The sequence below is a fragment of the Bos mutus genome, chromosome 4 (assembly GCF_027580195.1).
Source record: "Bos mutus isolate GX-2022 chromosome 4, NWIPB_WYAK_1.1, whole genome shotgun sequence".
NCBI lineage: Eukaryota > Metazoa > Chordata > Mammalia > Artiodactyla > Bovidae > Bos > Bos mutus.
The window spans coordinates 19,012,503-19,037,643 of record NC_091620.1 but is presented as its reverse complement, the minus strand read 5'-3'; the positions used below and the strand labels follow the sequence as shown (position 1 = coordinate 19,037,643).

Genomic DNA, 25,141 nt, shown 5'->3' with positions numbered 1-25,141 from the left:
TGACCCCAGATCAATTGCCTGTGACCATGACCCTTCTTTCCTGCAATAACAGCTGACTTGATGTGTGACCTCTGTTTTATTAGCATAAACTGGGTTGATTCTCTCCTCACTTCCTGAGCCTCTGATGTTTTTAATAGAACATTCGACCAGAGCTGTCATTTGATTTCCTTCCCCTTTCTCACACTTGTGCCCGTCATGGTTCCAGCCCAATGAGAAGATGAAAGCTACTCCGTCACCCTTATGTTCTAGTTGCTCCTCACAAGAATCTTAATCACACAGGACTACAAACCAGCCTTACTTAGAGCTGAAATTTCAAGTTTTAGCACAAACATGTCTTGAGTTAACCCACATGGAACCAAAAGTCTATTCTGTCATTAAAGCCAAACCTCAAGCGAGGATCAATCATTTCTTAGAAAAGGCAAGAACCTCTATGGCAGGAGTTCTTAATGTTTTCGGGTCATGGGAACCTAACAAAAGCTTGGGAGCTTCTTGTTACAAACCTGATATAAAAACACAAACCGGTACGTATATTTTCAGGGCATTTATACACACTTCCTGAAGATGCCCTGATGACAGCTCTTATTCTCTGGGGAAAGCAGAGGAGGAGCAGAAACAGTGCAGAGCAGACTGGCAATCAGCACTACTTACATGAAATCAGACTGAATTTTATGGGATCCGCTGGCCATAGACTTGAACTCCACACCTTCAAGGTCAATATCTTGGGGTAAGCACCATTCCACCATGTTTCCTGCGGGGAAGGGAAGACACAAGTTTAAAACAGACAAAATCATTCGAAGGGCTTAGTGCAGGGCTAAGCGCATGTGGCTTCCAAGTAAATGAACTGCTGACTCAGCCACCAAAATGCAGGCTCATCCCTCCACCGGCCACAGGCTGGCAGAGTGCCTGAGTCATCCTGCGGGCCAGGAGATGGGCACTGAAGGCACCTCTGATCTCTGCCTTTGAATGAACACAGTTCTTCTAGCAAGGCTGCTGGCTTCGCTTCTGCCATTCTGCTTGGCCACCTCCCAATCTGCTTTCTTTTGTAGCCTCACTTCAAAGGTGCATATTCTGACCCTCTACCTCCATTTCCTGGTCGCATACTCTCTCCTTAACCCCGCAGGATCCTGCTTCCATCTTGCTTTTCTATAGCTACTAATGATTTTGACAAACTTCCAAACTCTTTTTTAAATTTATTTTTAAAATGTATTTATATGGCCGCGCCAGGTTTTAGTTGCAGCATGCAGGATCTTTAGTTGCAGCATGCAGGATCTAGTTGCCCAGCCGGGGGTAAAACCTGAGCCCCCCTGCACTGGGAGTGCAGAGTCTTATCTGCTGAACCACTGGGAAGTCTGCCAAACTCTTTTCAATTCAAATCTTCATTGGTTTCATTGTGGCATTTGATAATTCCTCATAAACCTCTCCCATTTTTTCCTTGACTCCCACGATAGAACACTATCTTGGTTCTTTTCCTTCTTCTCTGGTCAGTATAGCTCTGCTGCCTTCCCTAACTCTCCTCCCTCCTCAAATGAGGCTCTTCCCCAAGGTCCATACACCAGTTCTTTGCTTCCAGAATTTAAGGGCTCATTCACTCATCCCTAATTACTGAGTTTCTACTGAGCCAGATGTTGGGGCTATGTCAAATAAGACATAGTCCCTGAACTCAAACAGATTAGATTTCAGGGCTAGATAAAGAGATAAACAAGGAGAATGGTGATTACAGTTCTGGAGGTGTTATGCTAAATTCTATGACAGGGTATAATATGGGATTTTAGAATGTAGCAATGACAAGCCTCCATCAGACTGAGAGAATCAGAAAATTTCACAAGACCAGTGTTTCCTAGAGGCTTGAGAGGACACTACAGAATATGCCCTGCTGTTTTCTTCCATATTCAAATTTTTTCCAAATAAAAATACTAAGATACTTGTGAAGATTTCCCTTTAGAACAAACTGCTTATCAACATGGCAAACCCTAATTTCCCAGGCAACAGAAATACCATTAATAATCCCTGACAACAATACTTTTCAGACAACTGTTTAGGGCATCAGAGGTCCACCTGTATACAACCCACTCTGAACAGGGCGGACATCAGAGGGAGTCAGCCTATCCTATATTCACAGCCTGCGGCCCTTTCAAGTAGTTAATTTTCAAGAGAGGAATCATAAACCCCAATGATGAACTAAAACAAAAAGCGTGGGAAAAGGAGTTATGATTTCACACAACGGGCTAGACCAATGTATTTGTCAGGGTTAAAGACAAGAAAAAGCATGCTGAACCAGGGGTAAACATGGGAGAAAGGTAAGGTTTCCAGCACCAAGGTCCCCTGACATGCCTGTCTTTCCTCTTAGCGTCCATGTCTACTGTCTGTTTAATCCGGTGGCTTCCACTCTATGTCATGTCTCAGGAAACCCAGGAAACTTACAAACATGCTGAGACCCACTGCAAATCTACAGGATCTACTCCAGATCTATGATCTGTGCCACGTGGCTGCCTCTGCTGATGAGCCTCCTGTGTACAAGGTCCCAACTCTTTTTTAAAGTAATATTTATTTATTTATTTGGCTGCACCAGGTCTTAGTTGCAGCATACAGGATCTTCGATCTTTGATGTGGCAGGAGGGGTCTTTAGTTGCGGCATGTGGGATCTAGTTCCCTACCCAGGGATTGAACCTGGGCCCCCTGCATTGGGAGCAGAGTCTTGGCCACTGGACCACCTGAAACGACCCTCTAGTAGACTCTGTCCTCTCACTTATCTGCTTCTTCTAGTATTGGCTGCCTCGTTCCGTGCCCCCATGCCACTCCATACGAGGGTTCAACTCACTCTAACTTAATTCCCTTCCTTTAATCCAGCATGTCCACGAGCACTCAGTGACTTGTTAAAACGTTAATGCACCTAGACATTGTGCTGAAGGATAAGTTTAGAAAAGTGCACAGATCAGAACCATGTGGCACATTGAGTTTTCCCAGCATGAACATACCTGGGTGAGAAGAACCCAGACCAAGAAGCAGGATGTTATCAGCACAGCAGAAACCCATCCGAGTCACTAACCCTCTCTCAAGGCTAATTATTATCCTGACTTCTAACACCACAAATGAGCTTTGCTCTTTTTGAAATTTACATAAATGCAATCATCATTTGCATTTAGAGAGCTGACTGGCTCAGATTATGAACTCCTTATTGCAAAATTCAGACTTAAACTGAAGAAAGTAGGGAAAACCACTAGACCATTCAGGTATGACCTAAATCAAATCCCTTATGATTATACAGTGGAAGTGAGAAATAGGTTTAAGGGATTAGATCTGATAGACAGAGTCCCCGATGAACTATGGAAAGAGGTTTGTGACACTATACAGGAGGGATCAAGACCATCCCCATGGAAAAGAAATGCAAAAAAGCAAAATGGCTGTCTGGGGAGGCCTTACAAATAGCTGTGAAAAGAAGAGAAGCGAAAAGCAAAGGAGAAGAGGAAAGATACAAGCATCTGAATGCAGAGTTCCAAAGAATAGCAAGGAGAGATAAGAAAGCCTTTCTCAGCGATCAATGCAAAGAAATAGAGGAAAACAACAGAATGGGAAAGACTAGAGATCTCTTCAAGAAAATTAGAGATACCAAAGGAACATTTCATGCAAAGATGGGCTCGATAAAGGACAGAAATGGTATGGACCTAACAGAAGCAGAAGATATTAAGAAGAAGTGGCAAGAATACAGAGAAGAACTGTACAAAAAAGATATTCACGATCCAGAAAATCACAATGGTATGATCACTCACTTTGAGCCAGACATCCTGGAATGTAAAGTCAGGTGGACCTTAGAAAGCATCACCACGAACAAAGCTAGTGGAGGTGATGGAATTCCAGTTGAGCTATTTTGAATCCTAAAAGATGATGCTGTGAAAGTGTTGCATTCAATATGCCAGCAAATTTGGAAAACTCAGCAATGGCTACAGGACTGGAAAAAGTCAGTTTTCATTCCAATCCCAAAGAAAGGCAATGCCAAAGAATGCTCAAACTACTGCACAATTGCACTCATCTCACACACTAGTAAAGTAATGCTTAAAATTCTCCAAGCCAGGCTTCAGCAATACATGAACCATGAACTTCCAGATGTTCAAGCTGGTTTTAGAAGAGGCAGAGGAACCAGAGATCAAATTGCCAACATCCGCTGGATCATGGAAAAAGCAAGAGAGTTCCAGAAAAACATCTATTTCTGCTTTATTGACTATGCCAAAGCCTTTGACTGTGTGGATCACAAAATGACCAACCTACATAGCATATTAAAAAGCAGAGACATTACTTTGCCAACAAAGATCCGTCTGGTCAAGGCTATGGTTTTTCCAGTGGTCCTGTATGGATGTGAGAGTTAGACTGTGGAGAAAGCTGAGTGCCGAAGAATTGATGCTTTTGAAGTGTGGTGTTGGAGAAGACTCTTGTGAGTCCCTTGGACTGCAAGGAGATCCAACCAATCCATCCTAAAAGAGATCAGTCCTGGGTGTTCATTGGAAGGACTGATGCTGAGGCTGAAACTCCAATACTTTGGCCACCTCATGCGAAGAGTTGACTCATTGGAAAAGACCCTGATGCTGAGAGGGATTGGTGGCAGGAGGAGAAGGGGATGACAGAGGATGAGATGGCTGGATGGCATCACCGACTCGATGCACATGAATTTGGGTGAACTCCGGGAGTTGGTGATGGACAGGGAGGCCTGGCATGCTTCGATTCATGGGGTCGCAAAGAGCCGGACATGACTGAGCGACTGAACTGAACTGAATCATCATTTGTATTCGTGTCTTTTTTTTTTGCTCCATATTTTTTGCAAGATTCATCCATGGGGATGCATATAGCAATAATTTGTTCATTTATTATTTCCATGCTATGCTAGTGATACAACTTACATATCTACTTAACTGTTGATGCACACTTAGCTTGTTTCTTATTTGAAGCCATTAGAAATAGCACTGCTGTAAACAATTCCACACTTGTCATCTGGTGACTGCACATGCAGTAGCTTTGTAACGCATGACCCAGCTGGGCTAATACACATTTCTCAGAATTCCCTTCTTTGTACATTTCCAGTTGAGACTGGGAAGGGGAAGTGAAGCAGTAGCCATATTATGTTTGTGTGGGAAGGTCAGTGAGGGAGCTTCAGGTAAGCTGATACCTGTTGTTGCTTATCTTGTAGGCTCATCGCACTTTGGTGGGGGCGGGGGGCACCAGGTCTGCTGCTGATGGATCCTCTTTCCCTAGATCGCTTTCGGCTTCTGACTCACACCCTAGGTGTGCGCTTAGTTCCACAAAGAAGGGCATCAGCATCATCAGGCCAGGACACCACGTCATTAGAACTGGAGGCAATGACAGACTGACTTGTTGTTCCTACCCACTCTCATGAGTTCCAGCTTATTCTCCTTTTCAAATTTCTTCTAACTGCTTTACTCAAGAGATCTCAATCAGATACAAAGACAGTAGCCTTATGCAGACTATCTACCCAGCTCCCACAAATGCACAAGATCAAGTCTCTGCAGTAAATCCCTCTATTTATCTCCAGTGGTTCTGTTTCTTTGACTAAACCTTGATTTTGACTGACACAATGTGCACACCTTTCTGTTGACAAAATCCCTGGGAGTGAAAGTCTTGCAAAACTGTTTGCATTGCTGCAAACTAAGAAACAACTTCAATAATTCCCAAAGCAGTGTTTCCCAAAGCTTAGGGCTTCAGCAAATATATATAAAGGGATTTTTCAGGTTAAACAGACACGTTCTGTTTAAGTTTAAACAGACAAGTTCTGCAGAACTTCTCAGAGCCTTAAATGTTATTCTGCATTATGAATATCTATGAGATCAATACCATGCTTAAAGTTCCAAAATTATTCTGCTGATAAACCTATTTTTAAGTAGCATCTTAAGGGTTCAATCTTATAGAATTTTTTTTTTTTTTAAGAAATACTAGTATATAACAGGCTGCTAGCTGACCCTTAGTACATATCACTGTACCTTTCTTATAGGGGATAGAACTTATTCTTAGCATGGCATATGGTCTTCCAAATGATGACTTTGTTTCTCTGTACCTTCTTGTAAATAGGTATGGCTACACAAGTAAATTCTGGCTAATGGGATCTGGACAGAAATTAGGTGTGTCTTTCTAAAGCATGCGTTAAAATGAAGGCGTATGCTGCCCCCTTCTTCCATCCTATTGCCTGGCATGTGGATGTAGAGACAAGCCATTTTGCATTATTCAGGTGAGGGCATCAGCCCACATATCACGAAAGGGAGGATAGAGCAATAGCCAGCATGAGTCTAGGTCCCTGGATGACCCCATGGATCTGAGCCGGCACTCCAGCCCTGGACCACTGATCTCCTGTTAAGTGAAAGCTAAACTTTTATCTTGATTAAGTCACTGTTAATTTGGGTCTCTGGTATTCATCTTTCCTGGTGGCTCAGTGGTAAAGAATCTGCCTGCCAATGCAGAAGACATGGGTTCGATCCCTGGGTTGGGAGATCCCCTGGAGAAGGAAATGGCAACCCATTCTAGTATTCTTGCCTGGGAAATCCCATGAACAGAGAAACCTGGCGGGCTACAGTCCATGGGGTGGCAAAAAGTCAGACATGAATGAGCGACTGAGCACACACACTTCTGGTATTCATGGCCAAACATATATCTTAATATATGTTAATACATATAGGAATACACCTTATACAGCTTAATACAGCTGATCTGAAGAATAAAGCCCCCAATTCCTCAGCTCAGTTCTCAAAGCTTCTTTCTCATTCTTCTGTGCCTGGCCAACCCTCATTGCACAGAAATTGAAAGAATCAGATGAAGGGAATGACACTCTGTTATTTGCATCCTTCACTGCTAGATGGATGCAAGCCCCTCTTGGTTGGGAAGCAAGGTCCATCACGGTCAGGCTGAATCACAGAATGGAGTGTGGACTCCAGGACACCACTCTGGGAATGGTTCTTTATCCCACAGAAAGAACATTTCTGCTGACATACTCCTTGAATGAAAGGAAAGTAGATAAATCTACTATGGCCCTCATCCCAGCCTAATACAATCACTCTCTTAGATCTCTGTCTCCCCAGGAGACTGGACTTCTTAAAGGCAGGAACTCTGCTTGTTTATCTTTATATCCCAGCAGAGCACAGTGCTTAGCATATGACAGGATGAACATTAAAAAACAAAAACCCAGCTTTACTGAGGACAAGCGTGATTTTTAAAAGCTAGTGGTAATGATACTGTGGTGTTTTTTTTTTTTTTTTAATGTGGGACTGTTTTTAAAGTCTTTATTGAATATGTTACAATATTGCTTCTGTTTTATGTTTTGGTTTTTTGGCTGCAAAGCATGCGTGGTCTTAGCTCCCCAACCAGAGATCGAATCTGTACCCCCTGTACTGGAAGGTGAAGTCTTATCCAATGAATCACAAGGGAAGTCCTAGATATTGTAGTTAGGTAGAAAAATGTCCTTTTTCTCAGGATGTTTATTCTGAAAGGAGTGAAGTCATGTCTGCATTTAGTTTGAAATGGTTGAGGAAGAGAGTTTATATCTGCATTTAGTAAGTTCTGATACAATGCTTCCTGAATTTGTGTCAGTTGATATATATTGAGAATAATGTGCACACAGGGAATTTCACATTTGCTAATGCTAATAGATTCAATGTGATCTCAATGAAAACCCCAGTAAGCTATTTGTGGATATTGACAAGTTTTAATTCTAAAGTTTACATGGAAAGGCACAAGGCTGAAATTAGCCAGCACGATACTGAAGAGAACCAACTCTACCTGATTCTAAGACTGACTATAAAGCGACAGGAATCCAGACAGTGTGGCACTGGCACAGATAGATCAATGGAGCAGAACAGACAGCCCCAAAACATACCCACATGAATACAATCAACTGATCTTTGCCAAAGGAGCTAAGGTCATAAATGGGAAAAAAGACAGTCTTTTCAACAAGAGGTGTTAGAACAACTGGACATTCATATGCAAAAAATGAATCCAGACACAGACTTTACACAACAATTAACTCAATATGAATAGTATGCTTCAATGTAAAATGCAAAATTATAAAACTTCTAGAATATTAGAAAAAAATCTAGGTGACTTTGGGTTTAGCACTATTTTTAGATACAACATCAAAATCATCATCCATGAAAAAAAAATTCATTAGTTGTACTTCATTAAAATTAAAAACTTCTCATCTATGAAAGATGCTATTAAAAGAATAAAAAGAAAAACTAATGATGGGGTAAAATATGTGCAAAAACATATCTGATAAAGGCTTAAATCCAAATACCCAAAGAACTCTTAAAACTCAACAATAAGAAAACTCAATTTAAAAAATGGACAAAAGATCTAAATAGAATCTCACCAAAGAAGATACGCAGATGGCAAACACACACATGAAAACCTGCTCGATACTGTGCCATCAAGGAACTGCCAATTAAAATAATGAGATCGTACTACACACCTATTAGAATGGTCTGGAATACTCTTGCCTGGAAAATCCCATGGACGGAGGAGCCTGGTGGGCTGCAGTCCATGGGGCCGCTATGAGTCAGGCATGACTGAGCGACTTCACTTTCACGCATTGGAGAAGGAAATGGCAACCCACTCCAGTATTCTTGCCTGGAGAATCCCAGGGACGGGGGAGCCTGGTGGGCTGCCGTCTATGGGGTCACACAGAGTCGGACATGACTGAAGCGACTTAGCAGCAGCAGCAGCATGGTCAAAATCCAAAGGCTTCTTCCCTGGTGGCTCAGACTGTAAAGAAACCTCCTGCAATGCAGGAGACTTGGGTTCAATCCCTGGGTTGGGAAGATCCCCTGGAGGAGGAAATGGCAATCCACTCAGGTATTCTTGCCTGGAGAATCCCCATGAACAGAGGAGCCTGACAGGCTACCGTCCATGGGGTTGCAAAGAGTTGGACAGGACTGAGTGACTAAGCACACACAGAATGGTCAAAATCCAAAACGCTGAAAACGCCAAATACTGACGAGGATGTGGATCAACAGGAAAGCTTATCCACTGATGGTGGGAGTGCAAAATGGTACAGCCACTTAGAATGACAGTTTGACAGTTTAGTTTACAAAATCAAATATATGTGTACCACACGATCCAGCAACCATGCTCCTTCATATTTATCCAACAAGTTGAAAACTTATGTCCACACAAAAGCCTGTACATTGATGTTTACAACAGCTTTACTTACAATTGTCTATAACTGGAAGCAACCAAAATGTCCTTCAAAAAGGTGAATGGATTAAAAAACTGTAGGATATCCATATAAAACACACTGTGCTGGGCTTAGTCACTCAGTCGTGTCCAACTCTTTGCGACCCCATGAACCTTAGCCCGCCAGGCTCCTCTGTCCATGGGGATTCTCCAGGCAAGAATACTGGAGTAGGTTGCCATGCCCTCTTTCCAGGGGTTCTTCCCAACCCAGGAATCGAGCCCAGATCTCCTGCATTGCAGGCAGATTCTTAGCCATCTGAGTCAACAAAACACCATTCAGCAACAAAAGGAAATGAGCCACCAAGCCACACAAAGGCATGGAGGGAACTTCTTAAAAGCATATCGCTAAATGAAAGAAGCCAATCCAAAAAAGATATATTCTGTATAATCCTAACTATATGACATTTTGGAAAGGAAAAACTACGGACAGTAAAAAAAAAAAAAAAAAAAGATCTGGGGGTAATCAGGGATGAATAACCAGAGCATAGAGGATTTTTAGGGCAGCAAAATCATTCCGTATGATACTGTTATGGTAGATAACCTAACACTGTGCATTTTTCAAAACCCATAGAAAGTACAACACAAAGAATGAACCCCAATGAAACTATGAACTTCAGTTAATAATAATGTATGAATACTGGTTCAACAATTGTATCAAATATGCCACACTAATGCAAGATGTCAATAACAGGTAATGTAGGTGGGTGGGTAAGGGAAGAAGGTATATGATATGGAAATTCTGTATTTGCTGCTTAATTTTCCAATAAACCTAAAACTGTTAAAAATAAAATGTATTAATTAAAAAAGCTAATAAATGAACTGCTGCTGCTGCTGCTAAGTCGCTTCAGTCATGTCCAACTCTGTGCGACCCCATAGACGGCAGCCCACCAGGCTCCCCTGTCCCTGGGATTCTCCAGGCAAGAACGCTGGAGTGGGTTGCCATTTCCTTTTCCAGTGCATGAAAGTGAAAATGAAGTTGCTCAGTTGTGTCCGACTCTTCGAGACCCCATGGACTGCAGCCTATCAGGCTCCTCCGTCCATGAGATTTTCCAGGCAAGAGTACTGGAGTGGGCTGCCATTGCCTTCTCCGTAATAAATGAACTAACCTAGGTTAATTATCCTGGGGGTAGAAACGATATTGTGGTTAGGCAGGGTAATGGCCTTTTTCTTAGGAGATTTATACTTAAGTATTTAGAAATGAAATGCCATGATGCCTGCAAGTTACTTTCAAACAGTTCAGAAAAAAGTATATCTATACATCCTCAGTTCTGCTCTAATGCTGGCTGAATTTGTCCAAAGCAAGTGACATATTAACAGTTTGATCACAGAGAATTTCATGTGTGCTGATACGTGGTTTTGATCTCAAGGATTACAGTGTGCATACAGAAAACTGCACCCAGCTGCAGAAATATACAAGATGAATCCCAACACAACACTCAAACCCCTGCCTGCTACCTCGGTTCATCATGTGTGTTCTGAGCCACATTTACCTCCTCTAGTGTTACGACTTTCCATCCAGTTTCACAAAGCTCTTTTCCACTGCTTCATAATAACTCACAGACTCCACCCTTCCAACAACCACCTTTGTAAGCAAACCACACGTCTTTTTTTTTTTTAAGTAGAGTGCTATATTTAAAGTAGTGATGTATTTCTTAGCTATTTAATATATGTACAGTCGTCCTACCACTTTTTATTATGTTCCTATGTTTAAAGTGTTACTCAAGAGGTTTTTAAATGCTGTGCCCCTCACCCCATCTTCCCCATAAATGCTATGGTTTTTACTGCAGGATTTGCTTAGCACGGTGGTTTTTAGAAATGCATATTTCACATCATGGTAGAACTGACTTTACAAGGATAAAGCAAATATGGCAAAATGTCAACAAACGGGGAGTGAAGGATATACCTAAGTGAGGGACATACAGGTTTTTAAAATTTCCTAAGGTGTAAAAAAATTCAACATATGAGAGGGAGACAAGAAGATAGAGTAGAAGGACTTGAGCTTACCTCCTCTCACAACTACCTGCTGAACAACTATCAACAAAAAAAGACTATCAAAAAAGATACTCCACATCCAACACACACAAAGTCACAACTAGATGTTCTTCCAAGGACAAACCAGGAAGAAATGGCAAATACGAACAGACTAATCACAAGTGCTGAAATTGAAACTGTCATTTAAAAACTTCCAACAACAGAAGTCCAAGGCTAGATGACTTCACAGGTGAATTCTATCAAACATTTAGGGATGAGTTAACACCTGTCCTTAGGAAACTCTTCCAAAAAACTGAGGAGGAAGGAACACTCCCAAACTCATTCTATTAGGCCACCATCACCCTGATACCAAAACCAGACAAAACCAACACACAAAAAAGAAAATTACAGGCTAACATCACTGATGAATACAAATGCAAAAACCCTCAACAAAATACTAGCAAGTCAAATCCAACAATATATTAAAAAGATCATACACCATGATCAAGTGGGATTTATCCCAAGGATGCAAGGATTTTTCAATATCCATAAAACAATTAGTGTGATATACCATATTAACAAACTTAAGAATAAAAACCATATGATCATCTCAATAGATGCAGAAAAAGCTTTTGACAAAATTCAACACCAATTTATGATCAACAAACAAACAAACAAACACTCTCCAGAAAGTGGACACAGAGGGAACGTACCTCAACATAATAAAGGCCATGTATGACAGATCCACAGCTAACGTCATACTCAATGGTGAAAACATGAAAGCATTTCCTCTAAGATCAGGAACAAGACATGGATGTCTACTCTTGCCACTTTAATTCAACATAGCTTTGCAAGTCCTAGCCATGGCAAACAGGAAAAAAAGAAATAAAAGGAATCCAAACTGGATAAGAAGTTAAACTGTCACTGTTTTCAAATGACATGATACCATACATAGAAGATCCTAAAGATGCTAGTAATACCAGAAAACTACTAGAGTTCATTAATGAATTCAGGAAGGTTACAAGATACAAAATTTATACAGAAATCTCTTGCATTTCTATACACTAACAACAAAAGATCAGAAAGAGAAATTAAGGAAACAATTCCACTTACAATTGCATAAAAAAATAAAATACCTAGGAATAAACCTACCTAAGGAGGCAAAAGATCTGTACTCTAAAAACTATAAGATGCTAATAAAAGAAACTGAAGATAACACAAGCAGATGCAAAGATACACCATGTTCTTGGATTGGAAGAATCAACACTATCAGGATGCTTATACTATCCAAGGCAATCTATAGAGTCAATATAATCCGTAACACATTACCAATGGCATTCTTCCACAAACTAGAACATTTTTTTTTAATTTGTATGAAAATACAGAAGGCCCTGAATAGCCAAAGCAATCCTGAGAAAGAAAAATGGAGCTGGCCCCCTGACTTTAAACTATAAAGCTACACTAATCAAAACAGTATGGTACTGGCACAAAAGTAGAAATATAGATCAATGGAACGGGAAGCCCAGAAATAAACCCACACACCTATGGTCAATTAATCTAGGACAAAGAAGGCAAGAATGTACAATGGAGAAAAAAGTCTCTTCAATAAGTGGTGCTGGGAAAACTGGACAGCTACATGTAAAAGACAGCTACATGTAAATCAGAATATTCTCTAACACCAAACACAAAAATAAACTCAAAATTGGTTAAAGACCTACAGGTAAGGCCAGATACTGTAAAACTCTTAGAGGAAAACATAGGCAGAATACTCTTTGACATAAATCACAGTAATATCTTTTTGGATCCACCTCTGAGAGTACTGAAAAACAAAAATAAACAAATGGAATCTAAGTAAATCTAAAAAGCTTTTACACAGCAAAGGAATCATAAACAAAATGAAAAGAGAACCCACACAATGGGAGAAAATATTTGCAAACAAAGTGACTGACAAGGAATTAATCTTCAAAATATACAAACAGCTCATGCAACTCAATATTAAAGAACAAACAGCCCAATCAAGAAGTGGGTGCTCAGTTGCTCAGTCGAGTCCGACTCTTTGCTACCCGTGAACTGTAGCCTGCAGACTCCTCTGTCCATGGGATTTTCCAGGAAAGAACTGTAGAGTGGGTTTCCATTTCCTTCTCCAAAGAAGTGGGTGGAAAATCTAACTATGTATGTCTTCAAAGACGACCTACAGATGGCCAAAAGGCACACAAAAAGATGCTCAACATCACTAATCATTAGAGAAATGCATATCAAAACTACAGTGAGGCACCACCTCACATCAGTCAGAATAGCCAACATGAAAAAGTCTACAAATAAATGCTGGAGAGGGTGTGGAGAAAAGGGAAGCCTCCTATATTGTTGGCAGGAACATAAACTGGCACACCCATTATGGACAATACGGAGGTTCCTTAAAAAAGACCTACCATATGATCCAGCAATCCCAGTTCTGGGCATGTATCTGGAGAAAACTATAATTTGAAAAGATACATGCACCCCAGCGTTCACTGCAGCCCTACTTGCAGTAGCCAAGACAAGCTAAATGTCCACTGACAGACGAACGGCTAAAGGTATGGTACATATCAATATATACCATGAAATAGCAGTCATGAAAAAGAATGAAATAATGCCATTTGCTGCAACATGAAAGGACCTGGAGATTATCATACCAAGTGAATTAAGTCAGAGAAAGACAAATACCATATATTTATATGTGGAATCTAAGATGAAACAAACGAACTTATTTACAAAACAGAGACAAACTCACAGGCTTTGAAAACAAATTTATGGTACCAAAGGGGAAAGGTGAGGAGGAGAGATAAATTAGGAATTAGGTATTAACTGTAGAGCTTACTCCTTGGAAGGAAAGTTATGACCAACCTAGAGAGCATATTCAAAAGCAGAGACATTACTTTGCCAACAAAGGTCCATCTAGTCAAGGCTATGGTTTTTCCAGTGGTCATGTATGTATGGATGTGAGTTGGACTGTGAAGAAAGCTGAGCACCGAAGAATTGATGGCTTTGAACTGTGCTGTTGGAGAAGACTCTTGAGAGTCCCTTGGACTGCAAGGAGATCCAACCAGTCCATTCTGAAGGAGATCAGCCCTGGGATTTCTTTGGAGGGAATGATGCTAAAGCTGAAACTCCAGTACTTTGGTCACCTCATGTGAAGAGTTGACTCATTGAAAAGACTCTGATGCTGGAGGGATTGGGGGCAGGAGGAGAAGGGGACGACAGAGGATGAGATGGCTGGATGGCATCACTGACTCGACGAACGTGAGTCTGGGTGAACTCCAGGAGTTGGTGATGGGCAGGGAGGCCTGGCGTGCTGCTATTCATGGGGTCGCAAAGAGTCGGACACAACTGAGCGACTGAACTGATTAACATACACAAACTACTATGTATAAAACAATCAACAAGGACCTACTGTACGGCGCAGGGAACTCAATACTCTATAATAACCTCTATGAGGAAAGAATCTGAAAAAGAATGGATATATGTTTATGCATAACAGAAGCACTTTGCTGTACATTTGAAACTAACAACACTGCAAATCAACTATATCCCAGGATAAAAGAAAAATTAAAAAATGTATCCTATGAATTAAGGAACATAACTGAAATAACAGAGTTGGGAAAAACCATAAGCTAAGCATAAAGGACTTTGCAAAAGCAAAAAATAATTGAGACAATGTGCTATATTTAGGGGGATGAAGCAGCATGATGGCTAAAGGTCATTCTTTAACAGAAAGAAAACACGATGCTCAAAAATTAGAAGCCCGTTTATATAAGAAACTTGTACAGGCTTAAAGGAAAGTGATTTTGCAAAAATAACAATCCTTGTGGTGAGCCATGTAGGGCCAGAAAAACCTCACACAGAATGCTACCTACCGCAGCCTCAGCCCTCACGTGCAAAGCCATTCGGTTTTCCAAATCTCCTCACCACACTTCAGGAACCCAGCCAGGGAGCTGATCCCAGGGGTAAGCAATTAAAGAGAGAGGGCGATCAACATGGACAGGTGCCTTGTTTCCCAGCTTGCTCTCCTTCCATCTCCAAGTCTCCCCCTGCCTTGGGCCCATCACAGGTACGCACAGGCCCTGCCTAGCCTCCCGCTGCTAAGACAACTTATGTGGAGGGATGGACATGACAGCACGAAGAACAGACGTGGCAATCTGCTTTGTGTGCCTTCAGCCAGTCATTCAATAAATATTGGTGGAACATAACTTGGCAGCCTGGAGCCAGATGCTGGGCTGGGGCAAAGGAACTTGCACTAACAGATTACTGAGTTGGCAGCTCACTGAACCCAGGGAAGCTAGAGGACAATGCTGAGCCTGGTTGTGGATGCAGAGACGGTCTGAACCCCATGGCCTGGTGGGCCAGGGCCTCCCAGGGTTGATATTTCATAAGCTCCTGTGCTAGGTGAGATGTACTCTGTCTTATCTCCTCCATACAGGGCTGCCTCTATCTTCTCTTTCGGTCAAAATGTGGAATGACCACCCCTCGCCCCAGCATATTTGGACTTCATCAACCATCATTTCTCCAGAGAGAAGAGAATGTCAGCTGCCACTGTTGATGCCTGCGAGAAAGCTGATCTCAGAAAACCGAAAGCGGAGAAAGCAATGGTCTTGAACCAAAATAATCTCTTTCTAACGGGAAATATGTGACTTTCCTTCCTCCTCTTCTCCTTCCTTGCTAGGCGGTTCCCAACCAACAATTTCCTCCTGAGGTCTTGATTTCATAATCAGCGACTGATGCAAAGGTCCTGTTACCACTCCTTTGACCTCAAGTAGGGAGCTATGTACCAGTTCTCCTCTCAGAAGAAATGTGCCTTGATTTTCAGTCTTTCCTTCAGGTTCCACCCATCAGCATACATACAGGCCCTCATTCCAGTCCAGAGGTACAAAGGAATCCTGTCTCATGAAAAAAGGCAAGAATCCAGGAGTGCTCGTGGTCCCCACTTCTGCAGTAGGCCTCCAACCCCAAATGGAAGAAACCTCAGAAGCTTACACGGTTCAGATTCTAACACCAGGGATGTCAACAGCCCATATCATTCGACTAGGTCTTACATAGCTTTGAATTGTCGTAACATCACCTAGGATGAGAGTCTATCCAAAGCTAAGGAAGAAAGGGTCAGGATAAAGAAACCTGAGGCAGGAAGAAATTAATCCCGGTGATTTCAAGTCAGCCATATGCCAATCCATGGCTGAATTCCAATGCATTAATTTTACATGGAAGAAACTTTCCATTTCACGGACGCCGTATCATTTTGCACCAGGCAGTGGTGTGGTGTGACGTGGGAAGGACCACAGACATTGGATGCAGGCAGAGCCAGCCTGCCTCTGGGTTCTGCCCCCACCTCTGCTCTGTGACTTAAGATGACTTCACGGCCCCGTACCTGTCTGCCTCATGACTGCGAATGCTGTAAAGGATTGGATAATTCCTGGTCCATGGTGGGCATTCGGTAAGCGGTGGGTGTTATGACTTCCCCTCCTACTTGAGTCTCCATCAGCTTTCAAGAGAAGAAACAGAAGTCACAGCAGATGGTCAACAACTGACTTCTCCCTGAAAACCGCAAGTAGGTGAATCACCAACAGCCTGGGAAAGAGTCTGCCAACATGGGAACTAAAGAAATCCACCAGTTGTAATCCACCGACTTCTGACTGAAAGTACAGAGAAAAGCCATGGCCGAATTACATCACTTGAAGAGGCTTGCTTGCCTTGGCTATCAGAACCAGCCTTCTCTTGGCCTCTATGAGCTGGCCATCCCTAGGACTGCTCTTCTTGCTTCAAAACTACACTCCAAATTTTCCACTCTCATTCTCCTCTGTCACTTTCCCACCAGTGGCTGGAGCCATTTATTATTTGCACGAGTCAGATGACCTGGGCAGTCCTCCAAGTTATGCCTCAGATACCACACCTGGCCCTGCCTCCCTGGGCCTCCGTGTCACTGTTGTTAAAAAGAAAATAGCTTGTGTTTTGTTGACTGTAAGGAGAATGTATGGAGGTTAAAACTTGTGCATGTGAGTGATTTTAATACTATAGTCATTTGAAGCATGCACTAAATTAAATAAGGGGTTCAGATGTAACTGAGGCACTGGCTAGAGGTTGAGGGAGGAACAGGTAATTCATCCCTAATCACGAAGAACAAAGGAAAAAGAGACATCCTATAAACCACAGCAGGTGTCCCACCCCTCAGTCATCCCCACATAAACACACACACACACAGGAGTTTTCCCTAGACACCCACAAAATAACTCTGAGGAAAATGGAGCTGTTGAAAGTGGATCTCTTATAAACAAACAGTCCAACAAGGCTGAATCACAGGTATCATCCATCGTAGGTTCAAAGCTCTACCTGCCTCAGGCCCATACACAGGCCCTCAGTTGCACGGTGAGACGCTATGTCACTTTCATAGAGGGGATTGGGGAGGGGGGAGGCTGATTTCCAAGCATGGTATTACCTTTTCCCTTAATTAGGCAGAGGAAGAAAATTTAGTTCCTAGAGACCCAAAGAACAGAGTCAAAGCTCTAAATGATGGGTTGGACACAATAAAAAAGCAATATTCTGGCTGCCAATCTCTCCCACCCGGCTCGTAGAGTCAGCATCTGGGCCTGCTTTCAATAGCAGCTTTGTAGCCCAGATGGCCGGCACCACCACATCCCAGGGACTCCCTGCTCCAGATAAAGACTGAGTGTGTCAGCGAGTGAGTGTGTGAGAGAGAGACAGAGAGGACGGAGCGAGAGTGCGTGTCAGAGAGAGGGAGGCTGTACCTCTCTTGACCCTGAAGCCCTGGTCCTCACATCATCTACGGAGCCAACAACCATAATCTTCAAACCGTAGCTCCAATGAAAATAACATTCTTTATGCCCCTACAGTCTTCTCTGATTCTTTCTACAGATGCTCAACCCCAAACCTGTATCCAAAAGTATATACTCTCTTATTCCCATATAACAGTCTGAGAATCACTGAACATTCCCTGTTCAAGTGTGTGTGTGTAACCAGGTCCACTTCTCCCTCTCACCTGTCCAAGTGTGTGTGTGTGTGCAGCGTGTGTGTGTGTGCGCGCGTGTGTGTGCGCGCGCGCGCGCGTGCGCCTGTAACCAGGGTCCACTCCTCCGTTTCATTCCCTTTCAGCGCACAGACCACTCACGCCCTGACAGATGACCCACAGGGGTGGATTCTCTCCTCCCCATCCCTTCTTGTACTCTCGCAGGCTCACACACCAACGTGTTGTTACCTGCACCAGGAGGGAAGATGAATGAAATACCCACGGCCTGGGCAGTAAGCGCCTGGGGAGGTTTGGGGAGAAGGGAGAAAGCTCCGAGGGGAGGACGCGGAGGACACAGTGGGAGACGTGGGGCACAGATGGGCAGTCATAGAGACGACAGTGTCTCCTATGTAAGAACTTCTGTGATACGATCTGATTTGGGTAAAGAAGCCAGTATTCACTTTACTACTTTGGCTATCATAGGTTTAGGAAGGCACAAGTCTTGGTGGACCAAGATTAAACAGCAACATAGAGCAGACCTGCCTCCATAGCAGGATAAAGGTTGAGACACTCAAATGAAACTGGGAGACAGAAGCCTGGCCCCAGTGACGTCTGCCTGGGTATCTGATACCTCCCTGGGTATCCGAGGGCCTATGTGTCACCTCTGCAGCCTGAGACTCCCCCAGCCCTCACACAAGGGACAGGCTCTCTGAGGCCCTCGTCCCAGTGTTGACCTTTGTGGCCCTGGGAACCCCAGGAGCATTCATTCATTCATTCATCCCATCTTTTACTTTTAGGTGCTTCATCACACAATTTTTACTCAATACAGATACTATCAGAATTTTTTTTTTTTTTCAGAATGTAAAGTGCCATTCGGAACTAGGATAATGACGAATGAGAATTATGGGCAGGAAACAGCAGCTTTCCAAAAAAAAACAAAAGTATCACTCATAATTAAAAACACACTCTGTCTCCTGCCCACCCCACTTTCTCCCATCCTTTCCCCTCTTTGCACACAGTTAACAGGAAAAGTTAGGAGGGCAGATGTTCAGGTCATGTTGAATATACTTGAAAGACAACCAGACTCACAGCCACAGCTAGTTAATATTTCCAAATTACTTAATCATCTTTGTTCTGTTTGCTCATGTATAAAATGGGGTATAAATGATCATCCAATTAGAACTGTGGTGAGAATTAAGTGAAACACCATTATGGTAAAACACCTACACAAAGCAAGTGTCCAAATGCCTGTTACATCCCTTCTTTCCACACTAATCTCAATCTGAAAGCCATTACAAATACACACTCGTGTACATGTGTGTCTCCACACACAAATACTTACACACATACCCACAAAACCATGCGTACCAGCTGTGACTAACAAGGCAGGGGGAGGGGCCCAGCTCTGAAGTACTTTACAGTATTATTAACTCCACCTGTGGTCAGCCCATTTTTTTTTTCCTCCTCATCTACCCCTGTCTCTACCCCCAGTGCAACCACTGCTAAATCAGATCCTGTGAATGCTCCCTCTCCATTTCTTCTAGTTACTCTTAAACACTTTTCAGAAAGAATTTCATGTGCACATCTATGTACAGAAGGAATAAGGAATATTATGAGTTACAAAATAGTATGTTTTTCTCTAGCGATAAAGGTTACTTCGGTCAAAAAAGAACAGTTTTCCTGTCTGGGAGTCCCAACCATATGTCAGTTAAGCAGCCTATGCGATGAGCATTAAAAAACAAAAAATAGAAAATGACAGTATGTACTACATGTGAAAGGGATTAGTTCTATTTCATGAAACTTTAATTTCAGTTACATATGTATGTATGGAGCAAACTGATTGGTATGTACAATGAATTTCATATGTTGGGTCACAGTCAAAAAAGTTTGAAAGCCATAGGGAAGGGGCCAAGGAATCGCCAGGAGTCAGAAAGCTCTAGTCTCCCCACAGCTGTTCCTATTTCCTCCTGGGCCTTGCTGGGTTCTAATCCTGCCCATCTTCTGACATCCCAAGATCCTCACCACTTTTCCTTTCCCTTTCATTCCATCGCACCCTTTCATGTTTTTCAGAAAGGTTTCTACAGTTCATCCTTGGAGGACCAGGTAGGGACCTAGAGAAAAAAGCTGACACTCCACATAATTAGACACTCCACATTCCAGCAACTTCAGTGGACTGAGAACAGAAAGACCCATCTGGGTTTCTTAACCCCAATTCCATGGACAGAGGAGCCTGGCAGGCTCAGGTCCGTGGGGTTGAGACTAACCCTACACGACTGAGCGACTAACACTTTTCAGAACCATGAGCTCTCCTCCCTCCACTCCTGAGAGCCGAACCCTTCCCCGACCACCTGAGGCTCTCCGAGGGAGGTATTAGCGACTGAACAACAACTTAACGCCTTCACTTTTGAACCCCAGGAATTCGCTCACCAGTAAAATGCACACTTCCTTACCGGATGGTTAGGCTAAAGATTATGCGAGATCACCCTTTAACTCTCCAAACACACCCGCAAAGAGCCTACCGAGGAGGTTTCTCTTTTAATCCGTCCCCAGCTTAATCCCTCCGTGCCATCCCTTAATACTCCAGGCGTTAATTCCTCAAAATAATGCCGTCAGAGAGACTGAACTTGGGCGCTCACAAAGTTACCAGGCAGAGAGGGATGGGGAGCGAGGGCGGGAAGCAGAGAACCTGGAGGCTTAGGACGATCTGTTTCCGAAGGAGTTCACCTGGAGGGGTGGAGGGGCGTTCCTCCTCTTCACAGGAGAAACCGATTAGCCAAGCCCGAAAAGAAAACAAAAGCTAGCGTGCCCGTGGCCACGAACAGGATCCTCTATCACCACAGAAGTCCAAACAGGACTGTGGGGACTGGGGCGCCGGCTGGGGACCCGCCGGGAGGCAGCGGGACGGAACGGGAGAGGGGGGCCCGGGGGCGCAGGGAACAAAGCCCCACGCCCCCAACCCGCTGAGGCACCCCCTGCCCGCCCGGGGGGGGCCCGCAGCCGGCGGGGAGAGGGGTGCAGGTGTGCGGGTGCGCGCGCAGCGAGCCCCTCCCCCGCCGTCCCCGAAGCCCGGTTGGGGGGCGACCCTCGCCCCGGTCCCGGGGCGGCTCTCACCCGAGCGGGGATCGAAGGTGACCACGAACACGGCCACCACCTGGTCCTCCTCCACGTCTCCCAGCTCGAGGCGCCCCGGTTGCCGCAGCTCCTCGGGCTCCCGCCTCCTCGGAGGCTCCGCGGCCGCCCAGCCGCCCCCACCGCCGCCCCATCCCCGGCCTCCAGCCTGCGGGACTGGGGCCCGCGGCGGGGAGACGGCGGGGCCCTCGGCCCAGCGCAGCAGCGGCGCCGCGTCTCCGCGCTCCACCATGGCGAGGCGAGGCGCGGCGCGGCGCGGCGGCGAGGAGGAGCCGCGGGCCGCGAGGGGCGGGCGCAGGGGCGGGCTGCGGGAACTCCCCTCGCCCGGCGGGCTGCCCGCCGCCGCCGCCCGGGCCTCCGCGCACCCGCCGCGCCGCCGCCGCCCCAGGCCCGCACCTGCCCCAGCCGCCCCGCCCCGCGCCCAGCGCCCTCCCACCCCGCTAGGCTGCGTGCCGATCCCGCCCGAGGAGGCGTCCTCCCTACCCGCTTCGCGGAACTGCGTGCCGGGTTTGAGATTTCACGGATGCATCTGCGCTCTCTGGGATGGGGAAAAGTGCGGTGACCGGGACGCGAAGCCACTTGCATCTGTCTACCTGTGCTTTCTCACTTAAGATTCCGTGGGATGACCGTACCGCCGTGAATTGTTATTCGCCACCATTATTTTGCAAGTCCCTGGACATGCAGACCGTGACAGATAGGTGTTACATAACCCTCGATGTGCAGCCAGAGCTCCCGCGGTGCTGCGAGTGAAGCAGAAGAGGGGAGCCGTGGCTGCCCGCGTTGTTTGCACTTGGGATGTGGCCTGATCCCCTGAAGCTGTGGGCTTTGGTGTCCGGCCAGGAGCAGTTGTGTGTGTATCACCGTGTCCGTGTGCCCTTGAATGGGCTGGAGAGTGCCTGACCCTGGTCTTCCTGGACCCTGCTTGGGACGCCATCCATTGCAGTGACTTAGTCTTTACAGAGAGTGGTGGACCGTCACTTACTTGCCCTTGGCGCGGGGTGGGGGGTGGGGGCGGAGAGGTTGCACTAAATAATCGCCGTGAGGAAAGCAGTCCCTATTCTTTAGGGTAGAATGCTGCCCGGATTCTGTACTGTTCTTAATTTTGGTCTGGAAGCAGCAACCTTGGGTCATCACTGATGATCTCCTTGGGAAGAGGGGTTAGACCGTGTTATCACTGCCCTTCTGGCTCGTAAATATGACTCTTTATCAACACCCCCTGGGTGACAACTAGTAAGCAAATCCACTGGGTCCTTCTGAGGGCAGGCGAAAACCCCAGGCTGTCCTGAACCGTGGAGAAACTGGGTGTCTGAACTAGTCTCTCTCCTCATCTTATTCTTTCTCATTACTTTAATGGCTATTCCTATTTTTCCCACCTCCTCTGATGACATAACCACCAGATTTACCCCAAGGGTTGAGGCATTCAAAAATGTTACTTCTAAATAGAAAATGGAGGTTCATAGAATATCCTTAATCCATTCCTAAAGCCATCAGCTTTAGTCTGACTTTCCTACCCCCCCCACCCCCCCACACACCAAAGGACTTCCTTTTTCTGATTTTTGTGTGGACTCACCCCACCCAGAATCCCCTAGTTTTAATACCCTCAACTTGTATATATATATATATATACCAGGAAATAAACTCATAATCTCCATCCCAATTGATTTTCTGTATAAACAGAAGACCAAAATGTTCACACCCTAAATCTAGCAGCTTTTCCAATCTTCATTTAAGCAGGAGGTCTAGCTCACGGTGAGCCATCGTGTCATTCTTAAGACCTGTGAGTGCACAGTCACGTCTGACTCTTTGTGACCCCGTGGGCTGTAGTCTGCCAGTCTCCTCTGTCCATGAGATTTCCCAGGCAAGAATACTGGAGTGGGTTGCCATTTCCTTCTCCAGGGGATCTTCCCTACCCAGGGATCAAACTTGCATCTCCTGTATTGGTTCTTTACCACTGAGCCCCCAGGGAAGCCCTGCATAATGGGTGCTCAACAAATATTTGTCAGCTAAGTAAATGAATGAAAGTAGAGACTTAAGCCTCTATACAACTGGCCCCTCCCACCAGGCTTGATCTAATATCTTGCACATAGAGCTCAAAAACATTAATGATGCTGATGACACCTTGCTTAACACATTCACAGTATGAAAGAGGCTCTGTACCTGACCATCAGATTGATCTTTTCTGTGTCTATTTATTGAATTTCACAGGGTGATAGGAAGGGAACTAATTGAACTTAGCTGTTGGAATAGAACTGGAGAAACTAGTGTTGAAGACAAGAAGAAATAAAGATCTGTCACATTCAGAGACCTGAGGATAATGTTGAATTTATTTTATTTTCTGGTGATGCCACATAGCGTTGTTGTTGTTCACCCTCTAAGTCATCTCCGACTTTTTATATGACTCCATGGATTGCAGCATGCTAGGCTTCCTTGTTCTTCCGCTCAAGCTCATGTCCATTGAGCTGGTGATGCCATTCAACCATCTCATCCCCTGTCGCCCCCTTCTCTTGCCCTTAATCTTTCCCAACATCAGGGTCTTCTCCAATAAGTTGGTTCTCCACATCAGGTAGCCAAGTATTGGAGCTTCAGCTTCAGCATCAGTCCTTCCAGTGAATATTCAGGCTTGATTTCCTTTAGGACTGACTGGTTTGATCTCCTGGTGTCCAAGGGATTCTCAAGAGTCTTCTCTAGCACCACAGTTTGAAAGTATCAATTCTTTGGCGCTCAGCCACACAGCATACAAAATCTTTATTCCCCAACCAGGGACTGAATCCATGCCCTCTGCAGTGGAAGCATGGCATCGTAGACACTAGACCACCAGGGAAGCCCCAATGTTAAATTTTTTAGTGAGTTCCCCTAGAATCCCATATATCTCAAATTTTAAATGAAATTATTTTACTTTTCCAAATACCAATATGTCTACATTATGTAAAACACATTGCATAAAACATATCTATATTATGTATATATAATATATAAAAATACAATGTATATAAGATATATTAAAGTATTTTTGCTTTATCATCTTACCACTGAGTTGGCCCCTGTTAAGATTTTGTTTAGTCTATCTCATCAATTGTAGGGTGCAAAATTTTTCATCTGTTAGGATTGCTATGGTGGCTCATGTATGCTGCCAGCCCTGCTGAGGTCTCACAGGGGAGATGTGTGTCTGTTTTTGCAGCCGTCTGAGGCAACATCAACCTGAGCTGATGCTCTGAGTTAAATTCTCTGCTGGAGGTTCTTTGGACCACCCTGGTAGTGTGAATTCAAAATGCAAGCTAGTGCGAGCCCTACCTTATAATTCTTAGGTGAGATACTTTTTTTTCTTCTCTGCACCCAATGACAAATTTGAGACAAGCAAGCTCCCTTGCCCAGCCTTCTTCTCTACATGGGAGGTTTATTTGTCGAAGCTATGTAGACAACATCATATTAGACTCAGCATCACGGGCATTTTTTATTCTCAGTGGTATGTGAAAATAACAGTAAAATAATGGTATATCTTAAAATAAATGATAGATTTAGATGTTTTTCTTCCTGAGTGTTTACATGTTGAAATCATACTGTATATCAATTTTGTATTCTTTTTTCACTTATCAAACTGAATAATTTGCCATTCATCATTTTAATGGTTCCCCTTGTATGCATTCTGAAAATTTATTTACCCATTCTCATTGTTGGACAATCAAGCTTTTTCCTTTTTTTGCTGTGGCTGAATTTCACTCTGAACTCACAATAGGTAGCTATTCTATGCTAAGTCCTGCTGTGAAGAAAACAGACATCCCTTCCCATCAGGCTTTCAGCCTAGCAGACAAGGCAGCTATCAGGAAAAAA

General features: G+C 44.2%; 1 protein-coding gene across 1 annotated transcript in view; it reads right to left on the bottom strand.

The window, feature by feature from the left end:
- Window positions 1–21,670, bottom strand: part of DENND11 (DENN domain containing 11) — a 47,159-nt gene extending 25,489 nt beyond the window's left edge. The window contains exons 1-2 of the mRNA XM_070369166.1: window positions 21,296–21,670; window positions 649–748 (exon numbers count right to left, since the gene is read on the bottom strand). Coding sequence (XP_070225267.1) covers window positions 649–748; window positions 21,296–21,545 — 350 coding nt within the window. The 5' untranslated portion in view covers window positions 21,546–21,670. The remainder of the gene's footprint in view (window positions 1–648; window positions 749–21,295) is intronic.
- Between the last annotated feature and the right edge of the window lie 3,471 nt (window positions 21,671–25,141).